This window comes from Micromys minutus, assembly GCF_963924665.1.
Source record: "Micromys minutus genome assembly, chromosome: 10".
NCBI lineage: Eukaryota > Metazoa > Chordata > Mammalia > Rodentia > Muridae > Micromys > Micromys minutus.
In genome coordinates this window covers 55,680,966-55,706,971 of record NC_137979.1, presented here as the reverse complement: position 1 = coordinate 55,706,971, position 26,006 = coordinate 55,680,966, and the positions used below count along the sequence as shown (strand labels likewise).

General features: G+C 40.0%; 1 protein-coding gene across 3 annotated transcripts in view; it reads left to right on the top strand.

Annotated features, from left to right (window-relative positions):
• Positions 1-26,006, top strand: part of ABCA8 (ATP binding cassette subfamily A member 8) — a 61,940-nt gene that overhangs the window by 18,741 nt on the left and 17,193 nt on the right. For all 3 annotated transcript variants that reach the window (XM_080923423.1, XM_080923422.1, XM_080923421.1), the window contains exons 9-25: positions 138-285; positions 2,031-2,199; positions 4,541-4,599; positions 5,266-5,376; positions 6,653-6,828; positions 7,305-7,424; positions 7,629-7,767; positions 8,624-8,714; positions 11,067-11,206; positions 11,887-12,006; positions 15,291-15,486; positions 17,197-17,363; positions 18,837-18,970; positions 19,703-19,840; positions 22,871-22,978; positions 24,281-24,454; positions 24,617-24,730. In XM_080923423.1, the coding sequence (XP_080779549.1) occupies positions 138-285; positions 2,031-2,199; positions 4,541-4,599; positions 5,266-5,376; positions 6,653-6,828; positions 7,305-7,424; positions 7,629-7,767; positions 8,624-8,714; positions 11,067-11,206; positions 11,887-12,006; positions 15,291-15,486; positions 17,197-17,363; positions 18,837-18,970; positions 19,703-19,840; positions 22,871-22,978; positions 24,281-24,454; positions 24,617-24,730 (2,304 nt within the window). The remainder of the gene's footprint in view (positions 1-137; positions 286-2,030; positions 2,200-4,540; positions 4,600-5,265; positions 5,377-6,652; positions 6,829-7,304; positions 7,425-7,628; positions 7,768-8,623; positions 8,715-11,066; positions 11,207-11,886; positions 12,007-15,290; positions 15,487-17,196; positions 17,364-18,836; positions 18,971-19,702; positions 19,841-22,870; positions 22,979-24,280; positions 24,455-24,616; positions 24,731-26,006) is intronic.

Below are 26,006 nucleotides of genomic sequence, written 5' to 3'. Positions count from 1 at the left end.
GGGGCTGTAGTATACATCTCTCTCATGTTCACAGAAGCCGCTGATAACTATTCTCTTACTGTTAAACCGGGTTTGAATTTTAACTTTTTTTTTAAAATCAGAAATCTGATTTCTCTTAATTTTTAAAAACATTTCAGCTCTTACACGTGGATTATGATTTAAATTCTAATGCACCCCCTGATCCGGCCGGTGGCTCAAATCTCGTTATAGCAACCAATCTCATGCTGGCGTTTGATGCAATTTTGTATCTGGCCCTGATGGTGTACTTTGAAAAAGTTCTGCCAAGTGAGTACAGATGTGATGGAAACAGACAACTGTTTTAATAATCGCATTTCCCAACCAGATTTCCTAATTCATGCATTATTCATATTTCAAGAACCACTCCGGAGTCAACATGAAGAAGATGGGCCAACTCATTACCATTGGCCAAATCTGTTCTTCCGCTTTCTTGGCCCTTGGTGGTTCAGATTTGAAACCTCTATTTTGCAAAGACCTTTATTTCACTTTTCATGAGTTATGGCTTGTTGCTTTGTTGGCGTTCATCTGTTTATTAATTCATTGTGCTGGGGGTCAAGTCAGGGCTACACAGATGGTAACTAAGCAAATGCTGTACCACCAAAGCCACTAGTGTCAGCCCCTGTCTTATTCCTTTGTAAAAATCGCTTCTCAAAGCTCATTTCTGAGTGGGTCTGCTGCTGGTGGATATTTACAGCTACTTTTGTGTGACTAGGTAGCTTAGCAATTCTGCATCCTAGCTGGACATCAGAATCACACAGGGAGATGTACAGAAGGGAGAAAAGCAGCTCATGCCAGAGAAATGTAGATACAATTCCTCCGTGAAGGGAGTTGGCTACCTATAGTTTTAACAACCTTCCCAGAGTATCGCAACACAAAAATATGAGTATCATCAGGGCGGAGTGTTTTGAGCTTGTAATCTCTGATTTTCACGAAGAAGATAAATCTGAATTGCTGAGCGAGCTCAAGGACACTTGAAACTTACTAAGATCTTATCTCAAAAGAAAAAGCCAAAGGACTGCAGAGGCTCTGTCCAGCTCAGTGGTAGAGCCTTGAACGGGCTAGAGGAGTTAAGTACTCTCATGTTTTCAGAAGGCTCCTGGTTTTTTTCCTCAGTGTTTTTCTCTAGCCATAAAGACATTCACAGGTTCGGTTTTTCCTGCTTTAAAACCCCCTTTAATTATTAACATAAAAAAATTCTTTACTCCCAAATCACCAAATTCTTTGACTTTTGCCTACCATCCTTTTACAAAGCTTAACTATAAGACTAGAGACAACATTGTTCATCTTTTTCCTTTTTTTTTTCCCAAAAGAAAAGTAAATACGGATAAAAGGAAGAAAAGCTAATCCTGCAAAATGCAGAAATCCCACAGCAGTCAGGGTAGGAAACAGATACTGCCAGATCCACAGAGAGCTCAGCGCTTTTGTGCGTGGATGGAGTACAACGCACGTGAAGCATGTCCCTGAGTTCTGACATTCCCCATCTTAAGGCATACGTCAGCTGCAGAGAACCATGCCCTCCCAAAGCTGGGAAAACGGACACTCAAATGTGTTAATCTTCACCGAGATGCTTGTGATGAACACATTCTCAAAACAGCCTGCAGACCTCCTCCTCTACTACAAGCTCACCATTTGCCTTCCTTAAGTCTTTATCACATCTTCTTTCCAAGTAGCTCACAGAGCCAGCCATTGCTTCTCGAGGGCTTCTTCCTTTGCGTAATACTCAGACTTAAAACAGAATCCAGAAGGGCTAGTGGATCTTACCTTTCTAATCCCCAAATTAAGGCCATTTCGAGCACAACTGTCAGGTTTATGAAATTCCTTCTTTTGGAAATACTTACGGTGGAGAGAGATTGGTGGAATTTATTTATTTTTTCTGAAAAAGCTACCAAGTTGCTCCACGTGGCTCATGTATGTGTCCAGGCTTAGCAGCAAAGGGCGGCTCGGGTGGAGATGTGGTGGGGGTGGGGTAAGGGATGGCTGACTCAGCATTTACTCATCTCTTGGGTCTGTAGACGAATGTGGACGTCAGCACTCTCCCCTGTTTTTCCTGAAATCCTCATTTTGGCTACGGCCACGGAAGCCTGCTCCTGTGATTCTTGAAGTTGGAGTAGATTCCGTTTCTTCCTCAGATGGCTCGTTCGAACCAGTGTCCCCAGAGTTCCACGGGAAGGAGGCCATCAGGTAACAAGGATGAGAACAGAGACACAGCCAAGGCAGAGGAAGCTCAAATTTCAGCATTGAAAGTAAGCCAAGCACTCTTTAGGGTCTCCGGATAGTCAGGGGTGTCTCCACCCAGCTACACACATTAACTCTCACCAGAAAGATAAAGAACAACTCACTCAACAGATCCTCTCTGTGTCACATTTACATGAGATAAAATCACATTTCACCCATGGAAATAATTCAAGACTCTTGCTTTGACTTGGTGGGTTTTTTTTTTTTTTTTCTTCTTTTAAATATTTCTTTTTTCTTCTTCTTCTTAGATTATAACATGATTACATAATTTTTCACTCCCTTTCCTCCCTCCAAATTCTCCAGTATAGTCCTCCTAGCTCTCTTTCAGATTCATGGCCCTCTTTTTCATTCATGGTTGCTACAAATATCTCTTGTTTCTTCTCCCATCATCTCTCCCCTGCCCGGCCTGTTTCTCTGAGAAGCAATGCTAATTGCTTAGTTAGTCCTGCTTCCTGCAGTATAATTGCTTTTTTCTAAGAGTGCTTGTTTTCTCTCTCTCCTCCTCTCTCTCTCTCTCTCTCTCTCTCTCTCTCTCTCTCTCTCTCTCTCTCTCTCTCTCTGATTTTGTTTCTACAGTCCCTTTCTTTGTCTCGCTCTCTCCCTCCTTTCTTCTCTCCCTTTCTCTCTCCCTCCTCTCGGTACTGGAGACCAAGCCTCCGGTTTTGCACATGCTCAACACCACTGTATCACTGAGATATACCCTCTGCCCATTTTTTTATTTTTTAATTCTGAGACAGAACTTCAATAAGTTGTCCAGCCTGGCCTTGATTTTACTCTGTCGCCCAGGCTGGACAACTTATTGAACTTGCAACCTGACAGCCACCACCTCCAAGATAGCTTAGGTAAAAAGTTTGTCCCACCAGCTTCAGCTCTAGTTAACACACACACACACACACACACACACACATACACACACATACACATACACACACACACACACACACATACACATACACACACACTCACACACACACACACACATACACATACACACACACACATACACATACACACACACTCACACACACACACACACACACACACACACATACACATACACACACACACAAAGTAGGGAGGAAGGAAAAGGAGAAGCTGCAGAGACAGACACAGAGGCGCTCAGGAAGATGTGTCCCTCAGAGTGTGACAGCACATTGTCCACTTCCCAGTAAGAAAACGGGAAGAAAGTCTTCAGGCTGTCATTGTCAGCCCATTCACCCCAAGTCAGCCCTTTGATCTCTCAACCCTTGAGCCTCTGAGCTCCCCAAACCCACTGCATTCATTTCTTCCCAGTGTCTTATGCTGGTTTCTGTCCCAGAACCTAAGATCAGCTAAGAAAAGCAATGTCCCCACAAGATTTGCTTATTTCTCTTTTCTCTTACATCCTCTTACACCACCAGCAAGTGTGAAGACCGTGAACTGGCAGGCATAGCGAGCTCAGAATAGAAGTAGGGAAACAGTTTGCTCAGTGTGAATGGACTCTGAATTGTTTGATGAATATTACATGAGAAGATAAGAAATATAAATCTGATTCAGCTTGCGAATTCCCCTCCTCGTAAGGCGAATTGGAATTCCAGATCTAGAATAGCACTCAGTGTGTAAACTTCACCCCGGCCAGGATCACCATCATCTGACCAGCATCTTCTATGCTTGTCAAATATTTACTGTGAACCAAGCATAGCACACAGAACAAAAACCTCTATTTCCCCCACAACCCCCCCCATCCCCCAACACAGCTCTAAACTGTCAGCTGGGGAAAACCAAAGCTTACCTGAGCAATTGGAAAGTGAGCCGTATACATGGGATGAACTCAGGTGGGCATGAAAGCAAAAGCTGTGTCTCCAGCTCATGGTCTATTGCTTCTCCACCTGGCTCTGCCTCCGAACATGTCTTTGGAGCTCTTCAGCCAAGATAACTTTATACACCTCCAGCATTCTGAGGGAGTTCACGGTGGCCCTTTCATTACTGAATGCATGTCATGTCTGCTTCTAGGTCCTTGCTTTGCAATACAGGGATGGTCTTGTTCTTAAACGCCAATGTCACCTTTCATCCCAAAACATAGCATGTGACAATCTGCAGTGGAGCATAGGTACAGAGTTTACTATTCCCCCAGAGAAGCTAATGGCCTAGAAGGCAGTAGAGATTCTGCCACATGGCCACAGCTGCCTAAGAGTGATGTGTTAACTCTTTCTCTGCCCTGAAAATGGGATCCATCCATCCCATGATCCAAACCAGAAGGCCCAGTTGAGGAAGCTAGTTGCCTAACCATACCTTTTCTCTTCTGCAGAATCAGAAATATTTCAAAAGAATACAAAGGAAAGCCCAATAGAATTGAAGCCTTGAAAGGTAAATTAATAATAATAACTAATAATAACAATAATAATAATAATAATAATAACATAGTGATAGACTTTTAATTTAAACACAATCTAATTTACTTTTGATGAGCCATTCTTGGTGATGTTTTAAACTTGGAATGTTATTTAAGTTACATGGTAAACTTTGTCATTCAATACTTTAGTTCTATTCTATAAGACTTTTATAAAAGTTAGGATGAATGTGTTGAAATGCAATGTGATTAAAACTGACACTGTGTGATACTGTGTTGACCTAAGTAGATTTTGGACCTTTCGTCAATAAGTTCAAAGTCCTCTCTCGTGATTTGAAGTATTATGCATTTTTCTCTTTTAGATAAATAAATACTTAAAATTCAAAAATACCTTGAAGGGCTTATGACCATGTAGTATTTTATTATTAATGTTTTCTTCCATTCAATGTTAACAAATACTTTACACACAAAGGGTAATGTCAATAAACTTGTGGCTAAAACATGTTTTAGTCATAGAAAATTCCATTTTACATTTTCACAAAGAATAATTTGAAAAATAATATTTATTCAAGGAAATAAAACAATCCAATTGACTCCATAGTAGAATTGTGTCATTTTAGTTATTTTCTTGTTCCTACCTCCTTTTTTTTATCATCCATCTGTTCTTCTGTTTTCCCTTCCAGACCTGACATTGGACATATATGAAGGCCAAATCACAGCAGTACTTGGTCACAGTGGAGCTGGAAAATCAACACTGTTAAATATTCTTAGTGGACTATCTGTTCCTACCAAAGGTAAGGCTTCAGGTTGGTAAATAAATCAGCCACCAACATAAAATTCTTCTGCTTACTAACAAGCACAAAGACCAATGGAAATAAAGCTCATTTATAGAGTTATTCTCTAAAAGTATGCACTATGGTTATGTACAAAGGCTGAGGTATTTTACGACAATCACTTTCTTGATCCTCAATTACCATGTGACATTCCAGTTTGTACGTGTTAGCTTCTGCTATAATGGCATAAATAGAAATGTTTTATTTTTTCTGAGGATTCTGTGGTTGCTCTGTGAAGAACTGAGTGGGGACTAGGTGGTTTAACATGCCCTTCCCCACATGTTTAAGACTTTAGTGAGGACAGCCTTCATTCCCAAAAGCCACACCTAAGTGGCTAACCAGACATTCTTCGCCCACCAGCTTCATGAAATGAGCAGGAAGAAACTAAATCATAGATGTAATTCTTCTTCAGCCTTGGCTCCTATCAAGACTTGCCAAGGTCTCAATAGATACATAGCGACGCCAGAATGTGTGGGCAGTGGGGATATCTATATTGCGTCTTCAGAGGCAAACTGAGGAGAAAAGCTTTTTGTTTTCAAAGTACCTTACAACAAAAAAAATAGAAGCTGAGTGGTTGAGATGTCTCAACTGATAAAGCCCTTGCTCTGTAAGCATGTGGACCAGAATTTGGTTCCTAACATCCACATAAATCAATGAGGCCTTTGAGCTTGGAGAGATGGCCCAGCTGTTAAGAGAACTTGTTCTTGCAGAAGACCTGGGTTCGATTCCCATCACTCATGGGTTAGCTCACAAGCTTCTGCAACCCCAATTTCAGGTGATCTGACACCCTCATATGGTGTATGATAGGCTCACAAGAGGTATATCTATATAAACAGGCAAACATACCACGCTAAAATAAAAATCAAGTCTTGAAAACAAAAGAAAAAGTCAGGAGAGCCGAACAGCCCCTACCTTTAATCCCAACACTGGACAGGCAGAGACAGGAAGATCCCTGGGGCTCCCTGGCCAGTCAGCCTAGAGGAATCCATGAGATTCAGATTCCATGAGAGTTTTGTAACCTCTGACCTCTGTATACATATGCACATGCATTCATACATATACATGTATCTACATGTATCAGCAATGTAGATACTCCCCAAAAGGATGAAAGCTGAGTTGTATAAACCTTGAAAATAAAGCCATGTACCTAAAACTGAATAAATGAACTGAGAGTTTTTATTTATAACTGTTTTCATTGGCTCATTGTCTTGATATTAACACTTGATTTTTATGACAGGTTCCATCACCATCTATAATAATAGATTATCAGAAATGGCTGACCTAGAAAATGTGTTCAGGATCACAGGAGTTTGTCCACAATCCAATGTTCAGTTTGACTTCCTTACTGTGAGAGAAAACCTCAGGCTTTTTGCTAAAATAAGAGGAATTCCACCCCAAGAAGTGGAAAAAGAGGTACATAGATATGCGTAGGATTTTTTTTTTTTTTTTTTTTTTTTTTTGGTCCATGTATGAAGGTTAAGACCCGTTTGTGTCAAGATAAATTTTTTTCAAATTCTTTGTGTAAATGGGTATGTAGTGTTAGATGGGAAATCCAATTTAAACAATGATATTTATACATAATGGATAAGGTGCACTTGTTTAACATTGAATGCAAAATATAATTTATCCCTTGAAGAAACCTTATGAGACAAATGTCACTGTTCTCTCTGTCTTACACATAAGGAGACTCAGCCTCAGAAAACTAAGTGACTCGACCAGACTTATGATGAAGGGGGACGTTGTGAGGTGTCATTCAAACCCAGAACCTTGGACCCTAGCGTCTATGCCTTTACCCATTACAAAGAACAGCTTTGACCTTACAAGGAAAGAAAAAGAGGGAGGTATTATTTTGTGTATGTTTTAACTCCTGTGGGTTTTTTTTTTTTCAGGTGCAAAGAGTTTTGCTGGAATTGGAAATGAAAAACATTCAAGATACCCTCGCTCAAAACCTAAGTGGCGGACAGAAGAGAAAGCTCACATTTGGGATCGCCATTTTAGGAGATTCACAAGTAAGTCATTTGGGATTTTTATAGGTCATTTCCAGTAAGAATTCAAAAGTTTGCTTTGCAAAGGACCTGTGCTACAGAAATATCTAGAACATGCAGCCTGCGAGCAAATCATACATAAGACTTCTTTAGACCTATATGGTAAGGAATCTACACTGTTCCCTGGGTGTTTTCTCTTTAGAGGAAAATGTCACTTCCCTCCTCTAGATTTTCCTACTGGATGAGCCCACTGCGGGGCTGGATCCGTTTTCGAGGCACCGGGTGTGGAATCTCCTGAGGGAGCGGAAAGCAGACCGTGTGGTCCTCTTCAGCACGCAGTTCATGGATGAGGCTGACATCCTGGCTGGTAACTGCTGGCTCCCTTAAGCATCGTGATGAGGACATTCAGGGACCTGAGGACAACAGACCAGTGTTCTAAACAGCTATATTATAACCCGCTGATCTAAACACGTGGTGATGATGTGAACTGAGCACATATTAACACCCATTATTTTACCGGGTCATGTATGTGTGTGCATGTATGAATATAGGTGTGTTCACGTGCATGTAGGTATGTACTTGTGCTGCCCAGAGTAAATCCTGGGGTATTGTTCCTCAGGAGCTCTTTACCTTGTTTTGTGAAACAGGATCTCTCCGTGGGTTAGACTGGCTGGTAGTAAGCCCCCAGGGATCTTGTCTGTCTCTACCTCCAATTGCAAACTGCCAAATTCAGTTTTCACATGGGTTTTGAGTTCCACGAGTCCTGAACTTGTAAAGTACAGCAAGCACTTTAGTCACTGGCCTAGCTCTCCAGCTCCATTTCAGCATACCTTGCAAATGGTGTGCCATTAAAAGTTGTGTAGCGGAATGACCTGCCAAGAAACTCACTGCAAATAAAGTCTGCATTCTAAAGGCTTAATTCCTTTGCTCAGATCTGAGTTAAATCAACTGGAAAGGTTCAAATGCTTTTAATGTTTGATCTGTTAAAATGTATAATGTGAATCCATATGGTTTGATCTCCTTGGTGAGTTAGACAATGAGAAATAATCCTGAGGAAAGGAGGGTTTAAAGGACATGCTTCACCAAGTCTTCACTAAGTCCCATCTGGAACAGGAAATGCCTCTGGATTAAATTTTAGAGCACATAAACAATTGTCTGTCTTTTCTCAAAAAACAAATGGCTCGCTTCTACACAGACTTCCTTCTCTGTTTCTTCCTTTTCAGATAGGAAAGTGTTCATCTCCCAGGGGAAGCTGAAGTGCGCAGGCTCATCTCTCTTTCTGAAGAAGAAATGGGGGGTTGGGTATCACTTAAGGTAAGGACAAGGGTCACAGAGTCCTTGTGACTGAACCTATTCCTGAAAGCCCTCCTGCCTGTCAACCCTGTGGGGTTGGGGGTTAAATCTCCAGCATATGAACTCTGGAAAGCATTATAGGTATACCATAACAATGGGTGAATACGCTATGGAGTTGGGAGTCTGCTTATTTTAAACTCAAGTCTATTGTCCAAATCTTAACCTGTCACCATACATTGCGATATTTGTGTTTCTTCAGCTTTGAATTTTGTATCGATTAGTGTTTCTGAGTTACTCATCTATTCTTAAGAAAGAAAATAAACATAAACACAGCAAGACAGACAAGCAACAACAACAGCAAAGTCTTAACGCTTCCATTCTGTTCTCTGAGCTAAGTATGACGTGGGGTGACTTTCCTCTCATGGCTTCCATGCTGACCCTCAGCCATCTGAATGATATCTTGTGGTTCTAACTTGGTTAATCTTCCAATTTAGAGTTATGGCCTGATCTTTTTAATCTCCTAAGTCACTGCATGTATGTGTATTAGAAACTAAACTACAAAATTTAGTTTTCTCATTTCTAAAGTGGCTGCAAATAAATGTTACAGAAAAATAGACGAGAGGTTCCAGAGCCATGGGGTATGCTAGGCAGCATACAATGGCCTCCAAATAAAAAAGGGCTAGCCACAACCCCCACCCCAATCGTGGCTCTCTTTAGGGACTCGGGGACAATGGTTTGCACAACACTTTATTTTCTTCTTTTAAACAAAAGTTGGCACGTTTAAGCCACTTGTTTATTCATTTAAAGAAAAAAAAAATTTGTCAAGGGAAGAGTCCTGATGATTCTCACGTGTGATGCTGATGGCTACGTCAGGTGTTTGTCCATTTGTTTCTATCTGTTTTACACCAGTAAATATGATCAGCTGCCACACAGGTAAATGGGGTAAACTATGTAGACATTTGCAGAATAAGTTTGCTAACTCCTCCTTCCAAGGATCCTTGCAGAACACTATACCAGATGCTCCTTGTGCAGCAACCGTATTGTTCAAAACACATTTCTCAATTCTTTTATCACCAAAAGAAGAGTAGAAGAGGCTCAGCAGTTAAGAACACTGCTCTTCCAGAGGTCCTGAGTTCAATTCCCAGCCACCACATGATGGCTCACAACCATCTGTAATGGGATCTGACGCCCTCTTCTGGTGTGTCTGAAGACAGCTACAAATCTAAACAACAACAACAAAGAATAGCAGTAGAGAGAAAAATGTATTTTTAATTTAATTTCCTCAGTGAATTTTGATTCTTCTTGGAATACCAAGCACGCTTGTAAGCCCATACATGTTTTATAAATGAATTGAATTATTTTGACTCAAGCATTTGGTTTAAAAAAATGCCCATCATTTTGAAGGATTTGCCAGGTATGGCCACTGTCATGATTCAGTTTATCACAAGACCTCATGTGGTTAAAAAAAATCATTATTCTTATCAATAGCTGACTACATTAAGCTGTACTTTTCAGTCGTCAAAGCCAAACTTCAAGGTCAGACCACTGCAGATATTTTATCTACTGTATACTTTAAAGGGTCGATTTTTGTCTGTTAGCTTACGTTTCTATGAATGGGAAATACCTATAGTGTTTGGAATGGGTAGAATGCTGTTCTCCAGGAGTCTCTGCTCTTATTCAGTGTTCTGCTACAGATGCTACAAGGAAACGAAAACTGTGGGTACCGTGGTTTCCATATCAGTGATTTTTATCTGCAGCCCGGAATCTTTCATAGCACCGCTAATGATGACTGACTGGCTTGAATGTTCCATTGTTTACTTCTTGCCCTGCCCCCTCTTTTGGCAATTCCTTTATGGCAGGACTATATAAATGTATTCACTCACTGGGGTGTTGACCGTATACTAAGAATTTAATGAATTTACATCAGATGACTACGTTAACTAATTGGACTCGTTTGGCATCTATGACTATCAAAAGTCCCTGGCTCTTTTGAACCAGTATAAAAACCTCAATTTAGCCAGCTTCAACTTCGTTTGAATATCATTCCCTACACCATCAACCATACGTTCTTCCCATCTTCACTGCATCCCTGATATTTCAACTCTCTGTCTACATACACGTTGGAGACTTGAACCATTGCCAGCCTTCCCTCTCCAGCATCCCTTAGTTGCCTGGCCAATAATTTTGATTAGCTTTTTTTTTTCTTTCCACATTACCTTCTATGATCTCTTTGTTGGTTTACTTAAACATGTTTACATGACTTATATCTTCCACTTGATTTTGGTTGACTTTTTCTGCCCCATAGAAATGAGTGTTCATTCTCATTGTATTGTAGACTGTGTCATATAGTCTGTGTCTTTTTCTAAATATCAGTTTGCAGCTGAAGGAAGTCTGTGTTCCGGAAAACATCACATCACTTGTTAAACAGCATATCCCTGAGGCCACTCTCTCTGCTGGAGGGGAAGGGAAACTTGTCTATACATTACCCTTAGAAACAACTTATAGATTTCCAGGTAAAGTACATTGGCATAACAAACTAAAGTATGGATATAATATTTATTGCAGTAGCTATGGTGATCGCTGTATAACTACAATTCCTTGAACAATCCATTGAGAGCTTATGATATGTTCAGACGATAAAATATGATCAAAAGAGTAACAAAATAATGATATTTTACCCATTAGGAGGAAACATAATATTCTAATTGTTGGGTTGAAATGAATGCTTGAACACGTTAGAGAGTTCTTTCCAGCCTTTACTCTCTTGTGGCTAGCACAATATCTTAGCACTCACAGCTCAAAAAAGTCAATTCTTTCTCCTTTGCCGATCACAGTAGAAGTGGTTTCCATTTGTCTATATTCTCTGGAAAAGCCACTTGAATGATCAAAGCTCAAGAAATTCAAATTATATGATCAGCTAAACTATAAAAAAAAACTAAAATGAAATTCATATCGAAATGTAAATGAATATAGAGAAATGACTATAGGAGGGTAATATTTGAGCCTACAGAACAAATGTGAGAGAAAATTACACAGAATTTGAGAAATGAAATGATCTGTGTAATGTTCATTTCTGCATCTCTGCCATGTATCAACTATAATTTCAAATACTTTCATTTCTTAGTCTGAGAAGTGGGTTCTCAGTGCATGTGATTGTTGCCATGGTGACCCACTGTCTGTGTGTGCCCTTTAGAACTCTGCCAAAGTCTTGACAGCTGTCCTGAACTGGGAATTGAAAATTATGGTGTTTCCATGACAACCTTGAATGAGGTGTTCCTGAAACTAGAAGGAAAACCAGCAATTGATGAACCAGGTAATTAAAACAAAAAAAAAAAAAAAAAAAAATCATGTAAGGGTGTTGTTCACACTCAGTGTGGTCTGTACCTCAAAAACACGTTACAAAGAGAAAATTACAAAATGTGAGGTTCTGTTCTTTAGGCTCTTCTTAAACAAGGCTGTGTAAGATGCCCATTCGTCTGTTGTCAATATCACTGTGTCTAAAATCATTCTTCTCTTTATTAATGTTGAATGGTTTATTGGGGCCATAAAACATAACCTTTAATTCAAAACCTTTGCAATTTATTGGGCTGTATTATTGAACCAGAACTGGGATTATTTGGTGGCTATTTTCTATCCATTGAAAATAGCTATTCAAAAAAAAAAAAAAAAAGAAAGAAAGAAAGAAAAGAAAATAGCTATTCACATATCTATATGCAGATGCATAGTGCATTATAGAACTATAAACGTATAGACTATGTACACCTGCATAACTATATTGTGTGGACAATTGCACAGATGTAGAAAGAGGTGGATAATAACAGTGCTCATCCTGAGTTGTCTGGTATAAGCACACCTGCCCAGAATATTGACCCACTTTAATTTCTTCTTGTTCTTTGAAATTGAGGTACATTTATTGTAAATAATTCATGGTTAAATATTACCTTTGAGCACATTTCTCAATGTATTAGTTAGAGGAGTTGGTGGGCTGTTTATATTTAAATATGGTGATGCTCAAATCTGTCACAATGGCTCCATCTGCTCTTTGTTTCTGTGTTTCTGCTAGCCTTTCTTTTGTTTATTGTTACTCAGCCATATGACATCTACATTGGTTTTTTTTTTTTTAGCTGTGATTCTTCATGGTTTTCCTATATAATGGATAGATATAAATATAGACAGATAATAGATAGATAAACAGATAATAGATAGATACATGATAGATAGGTAGATAGATGATTAATAGATAAATGATAGATAGATAGATAGATAATAGATGGATAATAGATAGATGATAGATAATTAATGGATTATAGATAGATAGATAGATAGATAGATAGATAGATAGATAGATAGGCAGATAGACAGATAGATAGGAGAGAAATGGAAAGTAAGGAATGGTTTTTAAAAAGCAGATAAAATGAAAGCAAAGAGGGAAAGAAAAACTTTTGGTGTATTTTCTCAAACACAGTACCTCTTCAAAATTATTTTATTTCACATGTATCTACTACAGTGTATATTTAGCCCCAAAGCATTCATTAGTATTTCTTGTTTGGGACTTTCTAGTTATATAGTTTTTATATTTGTGCATAAATTTTCAACTGAACAAAAAAAAATTCCAAAATAAGTATAATGTGTCAGGCAACAGATTCAAAGAACTTGAAAAAAACTCAAATAATATTCTTTAAAAGAAACTATAAGTCTTTGTGAGCCAACAATTTAGGGAACAATGTATAGACATTTGGTACCAGCTCACAGATACCATATTCTCCGATTAGAGCTTAATTCTCCTTCCCTTAGTACAGTGTCTGTTTACTGGCTTTAAATACCACATGCCTATTTCTTTTTGAAACCCAACTCATATTACCTGGGCTGTATTCTTTCTACCCCACGATATTAAATGATTTGAAGGTAAAATATCCATGAGGTATAGCCCACACTAACCAGATCCTTCCACAGCAAGAGAAACAGCCTCTCTCTCACCACATTTTTGTTTAAATTAACTAATAAGGCATTAGCCTGACTCTCCCCATAGTGGCCAATTTTGATGGTCAAGTTGATGGGATTTAAAAGCCCTGATGGAAGCAAATTCCTGGAGATATCTGTGACGGATTATGTAAATTAAGCTAATGGGCACAAGAACCCGTAGGGATGGTGCTATTTCCCTGGGCTGGACTGAATTCGAAGGAGAAAGCAAGCTGAGCCCTAACATCCATTGCTCTCTGCTTCCTGGCTGAGAATACGACATGACCAGCTGCCTTTGGCTCTTCCTACCATCACATCCTCCACCATTAAATATACCTAGTCTCAATACATCCCCTTCCAACTCTTGCCCCAAAGAGGGGCCCGTGGTGGGCTCATGAGTTACACAAAGGCAGACTGCCTGCCTTTAGGATACTTTGTAGGTGACCCTGTGTACTTTAATGTGACAGTTTCCATCTCCTGCCCCAAGCTCTTGATGTGCTATGCCCACTCACTCAGTGACCGATCCAAGGGAATCAGTGGATGACGTGAACTTTGTTCTTTCATCGTGACCTTGATCCTTTTAAAAACCACAATGTCCTTATTCACCATGTATCTTTATGTGACTCCACCTACAAATATCATTCTTTGAAGCTATCATATCATTAGTGTCATTTCTCTAGTTACATCGTTGTATGTAGCTAGAGAACAGGGAAGAGGCCAAATCAATTTTCAGTCTTCCTAGTAGAGACTATTAGACATAAGCCCTAGGCTTCTAACCCATTTAAAGTGACGGTTTGTGGCACGTTAATTTGTGTCCCACCCCTTTACTGTGTCTTCAAGGTGCCCATGAATGCAGTCAGGATCATGCTCAAACACATTTCAAACCTCTTTGTGTATTTAATTTTCAATATTTTCTTTTTAAATTTTTTTCCGTTCTCAGATGATTTCACACACCTGCACAGTGTATTTTAGCTTTGGTTTTTTTTTTTATGTCTGCCATACAATTTACCTTTTAAATGATTTAGTATTCTTCAAAGGTTTTATACATTTGTGCAACATGTATCGATCATGCCCACCCATCACTGCCTCCCCCAGTTTCTCTGGTGCTCCTTGCCCCTGTCTCCCTCCCAACTTCACATCTTTTTTGTGCTTTTATAAATAACCACCTAAGTCAAATTGGTGTTACATACATGCACATGGTTGTGTGGTCATCCACTGGAGAAGCATGGGCAGTAGCTGTATCAAGAATATTAACTCTCACCCCCTATACGACCATCAGCTGCCCATGGCTCCTCGGCCTGGGCTGGGGTTTCATGAGTCTCTCCTCCATCTCCTACATCCTCCATTTTGACCTTGTGCACGGAACCACAGCTACTGTGAGCCCAAGTGTTTATCAGCCATGTCAAGTCTAGAAGTCTCTTTATATAGTTTCTGTACACAAAAAAAAATACCCCCTTTTAATCCCTGCATTTGTCCAATAAATGCATCTTTATCCCTTCCTGGCTCAGTGCAGCAGCCAGCAACGCTTTATGGTGGGTGGAGGAGCACAGGAGACAAGAGCGTTGGCAAAATGCACTCAATTTCAGCAGCGCATGCCTGAAGTGGCTTCTTCCTAATTGCCTCCTCCATGACTTGCAGAGGTTGGCATCGTGGGAGAAGGACAGACAGAGAGATCTGGGGACACAGAAAGGCTTGTGGAGATAGAGCAGACTCTCTCTTCACTTTCGGATACGAAGAAGGCAGAGGGTATGGCTCTCTGGAGACAGCAAACGAGTACCATCGCAAAGGTGCGCCTGTTGAAGCTAAAGCACGAAAGAAAGACATTTTTATCTGTGTGAGTATCAGGATGCTTTTGAGGCAAGCATGGTGGAGCAAGAAGAGGAAACATTCTATAAATCTAAGCCCCACCGATTGCTAGGTTGGTCCTTGTTCCTAGTGACTATCCATTAGGAGGTGAGACGGTGGAGTTTATGTTTGTAAGACGATGCTAAAGGAGAGGCTGAGGTGGTATAAGTTTCCTTGCGTATCTCCTCTGTTTTAAACTCTTTTCCATGGGATGTGGCGGACACCTTGTAGGGATCCTCTCTTCCGGGACCCACATGTCAGTGCCTCGGGCCTGACAGTGTATGCTTGTCCTATTAGCTCTTGCTTAGATGTTGTGGCACCTGCAAGCCTTCTTTAGTGGCAGCCACCTTCTCACCACTCCTCCTGAGCCATAATAGGGAGACTCCCTGATTCCAAGACTCGTCATCTTACATTGCTCTTATGAGGTCTATAATGCCTTATTCATTGATAGTTGCCTTTTCTCTGACAATTAGATTTTTATTAGATTTTCAGATTCATTGATATGTGTGTGTGCTCGTGCATACATATGTGGGTGCACATACCTATGCATACATGTAGAGTCTGGTAAAGAATATCAGATGTGCACCTCTATTACTCTCTGCCTGTTCCTTTGAGGTGGGGTCTCTCTAGACCGGAGGCTCACTTTTTTTTTTAATCTAAACCAGAAGCCAGTAAATCCCAGTCATACCCCTGTACCCATTCCTTTAATCTGGGGCTACAGACATATGCAGAACACTGGGCTTGGTGAATGAAGGCTGAGAATCAAACCCCAGTCCTTGGGTTTGCACAGCAAAGACTCTTAACCACTGAGTTACCCAGCCCCAGAATCATTGTGTTTTAGATTAAGAGATGAAGCTACACATAATCCAACCTAAATAAACAGTGCACAAAAATCTGACAAAGAAACAAAAATGATTTAAGAAGGAAACCAGTACTGTGTTATCAGTATAGTGCCATAGAGAGAGGGAAGAATGAAAGCAAGCCAGTCATCTCAGAAGATTCTAGACGAGAGATATTTATAAAGTAGGTTTCAGGAAGGAAGTTGGAGGAAGGTTTCAGAGTAGCAAATACAAAAGCAGTATTTTAAGGTTTCTCAACTTCTTTGAAAGAGGGAGTCGGGGAAAATAAATACAAATTATCAGTAGCTAGTAATCAGTCAACAAATTTTAATTGATTGTATTATTAAATTACTAATAATGATTGAGGATGAACTGTAAGCTAATTAAAATACATCTGGAGAACAAAGAGATCGTGTGGCCATTATAAAATCAGAAGCTACGGGAAGTAAAATAGACTTGAAGTAAACTGTAGAGCGGATGATGGTGAATTAGCCAACAGAGAGGGAGCGAATCACACAGGACTCACTAGGATAGGCAGAGTCTGGGTGTGCAGATCACGGGGCTGTACACCCACAAGACACTCGGTGCGATCCCCCAATGGTAGAAGACCAAGAGAAGAGACCAAAGAGCCCAGCTACAATTTGTCCCTTCTAATTTCGAAGTGGGGGAGGAACAAAACACTCTTACAATAAGGGCAGGGCTGGAGAGAGGGGTCAGAGGCTCTTCCACGGGTCCTGAGTCCAGTTCCCAGCAACCACATGTTGGCTCATGGCTATCAATAATGGCATGCTGGTGTACATGCAGATAGAGTACTGGGACCAATCATAATACACTCATGGTGACAGCTTTATTCTCTGCAGGCTCTTGGTCCTGGCAGTTGCCATTTTCCCGATGCTTTTCGAATATATCCTGATAAAAATACGCCAAATCACTTACACTTGGGAACTCTCGCCACACGAGTACTTCCTTGCTCCTGGACAACAGCCCCAGGGTCTGCTCACTCAGTTACTGATCATCAATAAGACAGGTAATAACGTGTTTCCAATCCACAGACGTATCTGTATTTCATTCTTAAAGTGCTGAATGGTGGGGAGGTTTTAACGAAGGTCAAAGGTAGCAGAATGTGGAGGCAAGGAAAAGGAGAATCTACTAAAACCACATTTCATTCAAAAATACCACCGAGGTGTCTGAGACCTTACAGTCTCATTGGAATTGTTTGCTTAATTAAAGATGGTGTTAAATAGTATTCTATTGTGTACATATACCATGTTGCATTTATAATTCACCTGTAAATGGATACATTCCCCCTACAAATGATTATGAATAGTAATTTGATCAGTGATCATATATTTTTTTGCAAAGGTTTTTTTTTTTTTTTTTTTTTTTTGTATTTCTTTGGGGTATTCTTTTAGAAGTGGGATTGTTGGCTCTTATAATGCCTTTGTTTAAATTCTTAAGGACCTACCAAATTGTTTTCAAAGTAAGTGTATTTGCATGCCAGCCATGTGTGTGCTCTAATTCCTGCACCTCTCAGATGATTCTCATTAAAGCTCACAGACATCACATGCCATCTTCTGTTTGGTGTGAATGCATTTTCTATGTGTGCACATGTCTTTGTAAACAAAGGTGTGCACGCATGAGTGTGCATGTTGAGACCTGAGGTCAACACTGGATGTTCATTCCCCACCGTATTTAAAACCCTCTTTCACTGAAACTCAAACTCACTGGGCTGTCTCTTCAATGAGCTCAAGAGATCTGACTGTCCCTGCGTCCAAAAGCTGGCATTAGAAACATGTGCAAGCGCACGTGGATTTTTATGCTGGTGCTGGGGATGGGACTTAGGTCATCATCTTGCTCAGGAGGCACAGGGAATAACCAGCTCAGTCCCACTTTTTCTTCTGGTCTCTGTGTTTTGTTCATGGCTTGTGGTGCTGAGGGTCTTCTTGTGTGCTCACTGACTTTCTCAGAGAAGTGTTCCTGCCACTTTTTGTAGATTTTCTCAAATATGTGTTTCTTCATTGTCCGTACATGCTAGAACAGGTTCAAGACTTACGGGCTGGTTCTTATCTGGGTAGAAGCTCTGCAAATTATTCAAGTCACCAGCCTGCCTTCCCTCGTCAAGAACTATTTGAAAATCAAGTGATAGTCTCGTAATAGTGAAATCTGTTTTTAGAAGTTTAGTGATTAGAAATTACCTGCCATTAAGACCCAGTAGCTATTCATTGCAAGATTCTAGAGAGAGGGAATAAAAGGTATTTCAAGAGTCTCATAATATGAGGCCTCGGGTGTGATTCCCGAGCAGTATCAAGACAGAGTTTTTTCTCTGTTATCAGTAAATACATATGTTGTAGCACAAATTCCTAGAGCAACGAAATGACTTTTAATTTGCGAAGGCAAGGGCATTATTATGTGCGAAGGTACATATAGCAGCATTGAGCTATAAAACCTAACATGGACTTCTCTAGCTTTGAAAGACCTCATGTTTTGAATTATATCTTAGAGGCAAACATTGACGACTTTATCCGTTCTGTGGAGCACCAGAACATTGCTTTGGAAGTCGATGCTTTTGGAACCAGAAATGGCACCGATGACCCGTCCTACAATGGAGCCCTTATAGTGTCTGGTGATGAGAAGGTATGCTGTTCTCTAATTCAGAATTCCCACCAAAGCCTGTCAAGATAATACAGCCCTAAATGACTCGGGTCTAGGAAATAGAAACAAAGGTAAGGGCTGTATTTCTGTGTTTGCTTAGTGGACTTTACTCACTGATGCCATAAAAAACTCTTGCTTCTACCATGTTTGCCAACAAAACCCATGTACAATAGCAAAATACATAGCTTATACAAGTTTAAATATTTGATGTTATACTTGAGACCAGGAAATTCAGAGTTCCCTTTGTAGATTTTATACCATACATATCTTAGAAATACTGTTTTGTCTGTGACAATGAACACTTTAAAACAGGATTCTAGCCCTAATCAAGATGGCTGGCAGATTAAACACATTGTTTTGTTTTATTCCAAACATTGCTTGCTTTACTTACGTCAGGGTTTGCTTTTATTTACACGGGATTTTTTGTTTGTTTGTTTATTTTTGAGATTACAATTTTCTCACAGCATTTGTGGGATTCTTTTGTTATTATTTGAAACTATTTTTAAAACACGACACTGGGCCTGGAAGTGTAGCCCAGTGGTGAGTGCTAGACTCCTGTACTGTGAGGAAGTGGGTGTGATTCCCACACACCATCAGGAAACAACCACAATGTCATCGCATCTTAAAATCCCAGATTTTACTTTTTTTTAGGGAATAAAAATGAAGATCTTTGATAATTAAGAGATTTTGTTTATTATATATATATTTTTTTAGAACTACAGCTTTTCACTTGCATGTAATACCAAGAGACTGAACTGTTTCCCGGTTCTGATGGACATCCTTAGCAATGGGCTACTTGGAATGGTTAAACCATCAGCCCGCATCCGAACTGAGAGAAGCACGTATTTCGTGGTAAGTTCAAGTTCGTCACAGCCTCCCACAGTCATCTTTCAAAGTCCTGCAAGCATAGCTTTTTGGAGTCCACCTAGACCATAGCCAGAACTTGGATTCACACTGGCTTCTGTGGCTTTGGAAAACCAGCACCTTTCAAGACTTCTGCCGTTTAAAAAATGCAAACTAAAGCATTTTCCAAAGAGGATAAGGGCGGTCAAAATCAAAAGTGTACAGTACTGTGATTAATATGAAGGAATGAACAAACAGGATGAAATTAAAAAGTGGGGGGAGGAGGGAGGAGGGGAGAGGGAAGGAGGAGGAGGGAGGAGGGAGAGAAAGGAGAAGGGAAGAGACTCATTACTATTGCAAAGGCTATGGTAGAAAGAAAGAAATCTGGACAAAGCTCAGGGTGGAATTCAGGCATTCCTCATTAGAATCACTCCAGTTTCTTGCCAGAAATATTAACTCCCTTGGCCTATCTTAGACCTACTACACTAGTTTTTCCAAACACAGAGCAAAGAAAACAAAATTCCATTTCTCTACATGGCTGCCATGATAGCTCATGGGTGCCTGGGAGGCAGAGACAGGGATTCCCCAGGAAGCTGCTAACTAGTTTAGTTGTTTGTGTGTTGAAAGTGGCCCTGCCTCAAAATGTAACATGGAGAAGGAATGAGAGACACCCATGTCATCCTCTACCCACTACCCATACCAACACACATGTAAACATGCATATACCATAGGCATGAAAACAAAAGAATTTGTATTTCTAACCCAAGGCCTGAGCAATTGAACAGCCCTTCAAATTTAGAAACTAGGCAACCATCTTTTAGAAGTTCTTTGTTCTCAAATATATTTCCCCTGTTACAGACTTAGGAAACGCTGCATTTTAAAAAATATTTTTATTTCATTTCTGAACAGTTTTAAAATAGTGTTTTCCCTAAATACACATCTGTGCACCACTTGTGTGCCTTCTTAGGCCAGAAGAGGACATAAGATCCTCTGAAACTGGAGGTACAGATGGTAGTGAGCCATCTTGTGGGTGCTGGGAATAGAACCTGGGTCTCCTGGAAGAGCAAGCCAGTGCTCTTAACAGCTGAGCCATCTCCCCAGCCCCACATCTTTTAACACATTTAAACATAAATACCTGGTGCCGTAGGCCAAGCCCGGGACACAGAGAGCACTTACTTACTTGCTAAACACAGAAATGACTGTCAGAGATCAACACTGGCTCTGTCCCGTTCAGCTCTCGGGCTTCCTTCATGGCTGTAGTGAAACATATGCTTATTCAAGCAATGGCTGTGTGAGTCTTAAAATGCTGGTGGCTTACATCTCCTTTCCTGGAATAGAGTTGCAGTGACCACAGCCAACACCGTTTGCTTGGTTCTTCCACATCCTCTCCTCACACTCCACCCATACTTTGGAATCAACAGCCCGTACTCATCTGACCTCCTGATGAGCCTACTACTCGCTGTGGTTCTTTATTATTTTTTAATTGAACAACTTGATTTTAAAAGACAAAGATAAATGTACATATTTTAAAAGCATTTTTGCATAAAAGTATACGAATACATTTTTGTCAGTACTTGGTTTTTTTTTAAAGGTTTGATAGTGTGCATTAAGATCTTGCTGGTTACAATGAGCATAAAGTACATGTAAAACAAGATGTAACCTGGAATTAGTCAAAGTTTTCTTGGTGTGTGAAGATTAAGCATGATGGTTTTTCATTTTCTTCTTTTTTCCTTGAACTTCATATAGTCTGTGAGTTGTTTCTGGGGTGTTCAGAGCTTTCTGGGGTTAGTATCCCATTATCAGTGACTGCATATTATGTCTGTTCATTTGTTACTGGGTTATCTCACTCAGGATGATATTCTCTAGATGCATCCATTTTCTTAAGAATTTCACAAAGTCATTGTTTCTGATAGCTGAGTAGTACTCCATTTTGTAAATGTACCACAATTTTTGTATACATTCATCTATTGAAGGACATCTGGGTTCTTTCCAGCTCCTGGCTATTATAAATAGGGCTGCTATGAACATTGTGGTGCATGTGACTTTGTTGTATATTGGAATATCTCTGGGGTATATGCCCAGAAGTGGAATAACTGGATCTTCAGGTAGTACTATGTCCAATTTTCTGAGGAATTGCCAGACTGATTTTCAGAGTGGTTGTACCAGTTTACAACCCCACCAACAGTGGAGAAGTGTTCCTCTTTCTCCGCAACCTCACCAACATCTGCTGTCATCTGAGTTTTGGATCTTGGCCATTCTGACTTGGTGTGAGGTGGAATCTCAGGGTTGTTTTGACTTGCATTTCCCTGATGGCTAATGATGTCGAGCACTTTCTTAGATGCTTCTCAGCCATTCCATATTCCTCAACTGAGAACTTTTCGTTTAGCTCTGTACCCCAGTTTTAATAGGCTGTTTGATTCTCTGGTTCTTGAACACTGCTACCACATTTGACATGATTCAAGATCAGTTAGGAAACGGAGGGTGTCAGCTGTGACTGAGCACACATTACCTACATCACAGTGAATGGTGGAGTGAATGACATGAAAATACGTTGTTCATCATGCAGAGTTTTTGATTGATTCTCAACTGGCAAGGTTTGAGCATGAAGTGAGATAGTCCCAGGTCAAGCTCACAAGCTAGAAGGGTCGTGAAAAGTTTGGAGATCCCAACAGACACCCAAGGCATACAATCAATTTGATTTGTTTGTTTGTTTGTTTTGCAGATAACATTTTAATATTTATTTAGGTTATTGTTTTACACATATTAGTGGTTTTTTTTTAATTGGGTATTTTCTTTACTTACATTTAAAATGTTATCCCCTTTTCCTGTTTCCCCCTCTGGACTTCCCCATCCCATCCCCCTCCCCCTGCCTCTATGAGAGTGTTCCCCCACCCTCCCTCCCACCTCCCCGCCCTGGCATTTCCCTACACTGGGGCATCGAACCTTCACAGGACCAAGGGCCTTTAAAAATTTGGTATTTTAAAAATGTATGCCAGAAAAAGAAACTCAGAATGTATTCATTCAGCTTTTCCTTTTCAGGAGAAACCTGCTAATCCTTTGGAACAGCTGGGGAAGACTGTGTTCTGGCTGATTCTGATCTCAGCTTGCCCTCCTTATATTGCCATGAGCAGCATCACAGACTATAAAGTAATAATGAATTATGAGAACCTGGAACTTGGGTTACTTTCTAGATTAGAAGCTGAAAGTCTAGTGATTACACACACACCAATGGTGCAGTTTTTAATTAATACATCTGAATAAATTTGTGTGTTAAGTACAATCATGCAGCTATACGAAATGAAATACAAAATTGAAAAACAAGCCCATTCACATATCACCAAGAGATTTTCAGTCTAAAAGGCATTGAAAATTTTTAAGTGAGCAAATGCTTGAGTGAATATTGGACTGAAAAAGATGCCCATGTGAAACTCTTTAAGAACAATGGCTGACATCATGAGTGATCAGAGAAGTGAGATACTGTTACCCAAGATGGATCTTGGTTCAAATACTGGCATGAATCAGTCTCTGCTGTTGGAAAACGAAAACTCTCAGGCAAGCTGACATCCTGGATATCCATCCAGATAGGAATCAATAAACAAATTCGGGTATAACCATGAATACAATAGCATATTTCTCAGAATAAATATTTTAAAACTTCCAACGTTTAAACAACAATTTGTAAATTCCAATTTATATGATTTATTCCTGATTCAAATGAACCTTTGCTTTCTATAATTTATAGAGTATAAAGTATATCAATTGTATATTATATGATTATGTATTAGTTATATGCAATGACTGGAAATTACTGTGTATAAAATGTAAGTATAAGCACATATATGGCTTATAGTATATGTAATTATATTTGTCATATGATTAATTATCTCCATCATATATGGTATTTTAAATTACTTAAAGGGCTGAGATATAGCTTAGTTGGTAGAGTGGTTGTTAGCTGCAGAAGGATCTTGTACTATGAGTTTAATACTGGTCTGGTTTATATTAGACCCTGTCTCAAAAAAAAAAAAAAAAAATTCCGGTTAAATCAAGTAAGTCACTTACATAGTATTACATACATGTTCTATACATGTGGTTATGTAGTTATATAGATGATGGGAAATGGGTTGCTCAGTAGATAAACCTTTCATTCACATGCCAGGCCCTGTAGGTCTCTGCCCACTAGTGGTGGTGTTTGATTATAGCAAGTCTTCACGCACCTCCCGGGTACAATGAACCTCAGTGTGACCTTCACCAAAGCAGCCAATTGGTAGCTACATCTGTCAGTCATCCACACCTCTCGGCATGGGTTGTACTTATAGTGGGTTATCCTTACAGTCCAGAGTTTACCATAAATAAACACTGACATTAAATAGTCATGAAATCAATCTCCATTTTCTTCAAACTCAAGCTGAGGTCACGCTTTGTGTCTCTCTGCTCTCCCCTGGACAGAACGGAGCTTGGTTCCAGCTGAGAGTCTCCGGGCTCTTCCCTTCGTCTTACTGGTTCGGGCAGGCGCTGGTGGACATTTCTCTGTACTGCTTTGTTTTCCTCCTCATGATTTTAATGGACTATTTTTTATCCTTCTTGGATGCCGCATTTATTAGCATAAGTTACGTTATTCAAGTAAGTGCAAAAAAATTTTTTTTTAATGCAAACTGCTTTCATGGGCGGGCAGCGCTTTGCTGGGCACTAACCCTAAGACTGTTCCACGGCCATATTGGGAGCTAAGTGTTTTCCTGCCTTGCCTTAGTCTCTCTCTGAGACCCACACTCCCGTTGTTTTTAGATCCCGTGTTCTGTTGGCTATGCCATATCCCTGATCTTCTTAACATATGTGATTGCGTTCGTTTCTCGCAAGGGGAAAAAAAACAGCGGCATTTGGTCATTTTGCTTCTGTGTGGTAAGTATGTTACTGTGAACATTTATTGTGCACATGTTTAGTGTCTTTGCTAAAATGGTCATTCATCAAGAACAGATAGGTTTTGAAATCTGCACTTTCCCTCTGGTCTATTTCTTCTCTCTCTTTCTCTCTCTCTCTCTCTCTCTCTCTCTCTCTCTCTCTCTCTCTCTCTCTCTCTCTCTCTTACAACTTTATTTTTAAAAAAGAGGGATACATGTACACATTCTTTCATTAAAAGATCATGGTGTTTTTAAGACAATAAAATATTGATTCAGAAGGAGAAAATCAGAAGGTCATCTGCATTTTTCCTGAAAATGAATTAGAAAGACCTCCACAATTTACCAGACTATAGTTTCTTTTACTGGTATAGTAAAAATTAGAAACTGTTGGGGCTGGAAAGGTGGCTCAGCAGTTAGGAACACTTGCTGCTCTGGCTGAGGACCCAAGTTCAGTTCCCAGCTCCCACATCAAGTGACTCACAATCCTCTGTGAGTTTAGTTCCAGAAGATCTGATACCCCCTTCTGGCTTTCATACATAGTGCACACACAGACACACACACATGCACACACACGTTATGTATGAATATTAAATTATAAAAAGTTAATTCATTCATTGAGCAAAATTTTATTGACTTCTATAGTGCTACAAATGAAGGTTGATTGTGGGACAAGAAAGGATTTTGCCATCCCTGAAAGGGTTATAAAAGATTAGTTAATAGACAACAACTTATTTAACTCAACAGAATGAAAGTGAACTGTGTTCTTTCCCACCTAAGGGGTCTATTAGACAACAAAGCAGCAATGCGCTTTGTGAAAATAGATAATAGGGCTGTTTATGAAGATGGAAGCAGAAATTTAATTTTTAAAAGTAAAATCGAGGGTCAGGGGGCTCAGTGTGTGGAATGTTTTCTATACAGGCATGAGGACCTAGCTTAGATCCCCCACACCCAGATTATGAGGAGGGAGAGGCAGCTGCATGTGTGACTGTGACCCTGTGAGGGGGAATGAAGGCAGATAGATCCTCTAGGCTTGCTCACTAGACAGCCTAGCAAAGTGGTGGTTTATCCATGCTCAGGCCCAAGAAAACCCACACATGCAATGTATGTGCATACACACACACCACACACCACACTATACACATACCATAAACATACACACACCACATGCACACACACACACCACATACAGATACCACATACACACATACACACACACACACACACACACACACACCTCAAAAACATCTCCTTGCACACACACACACCCCACACACCAT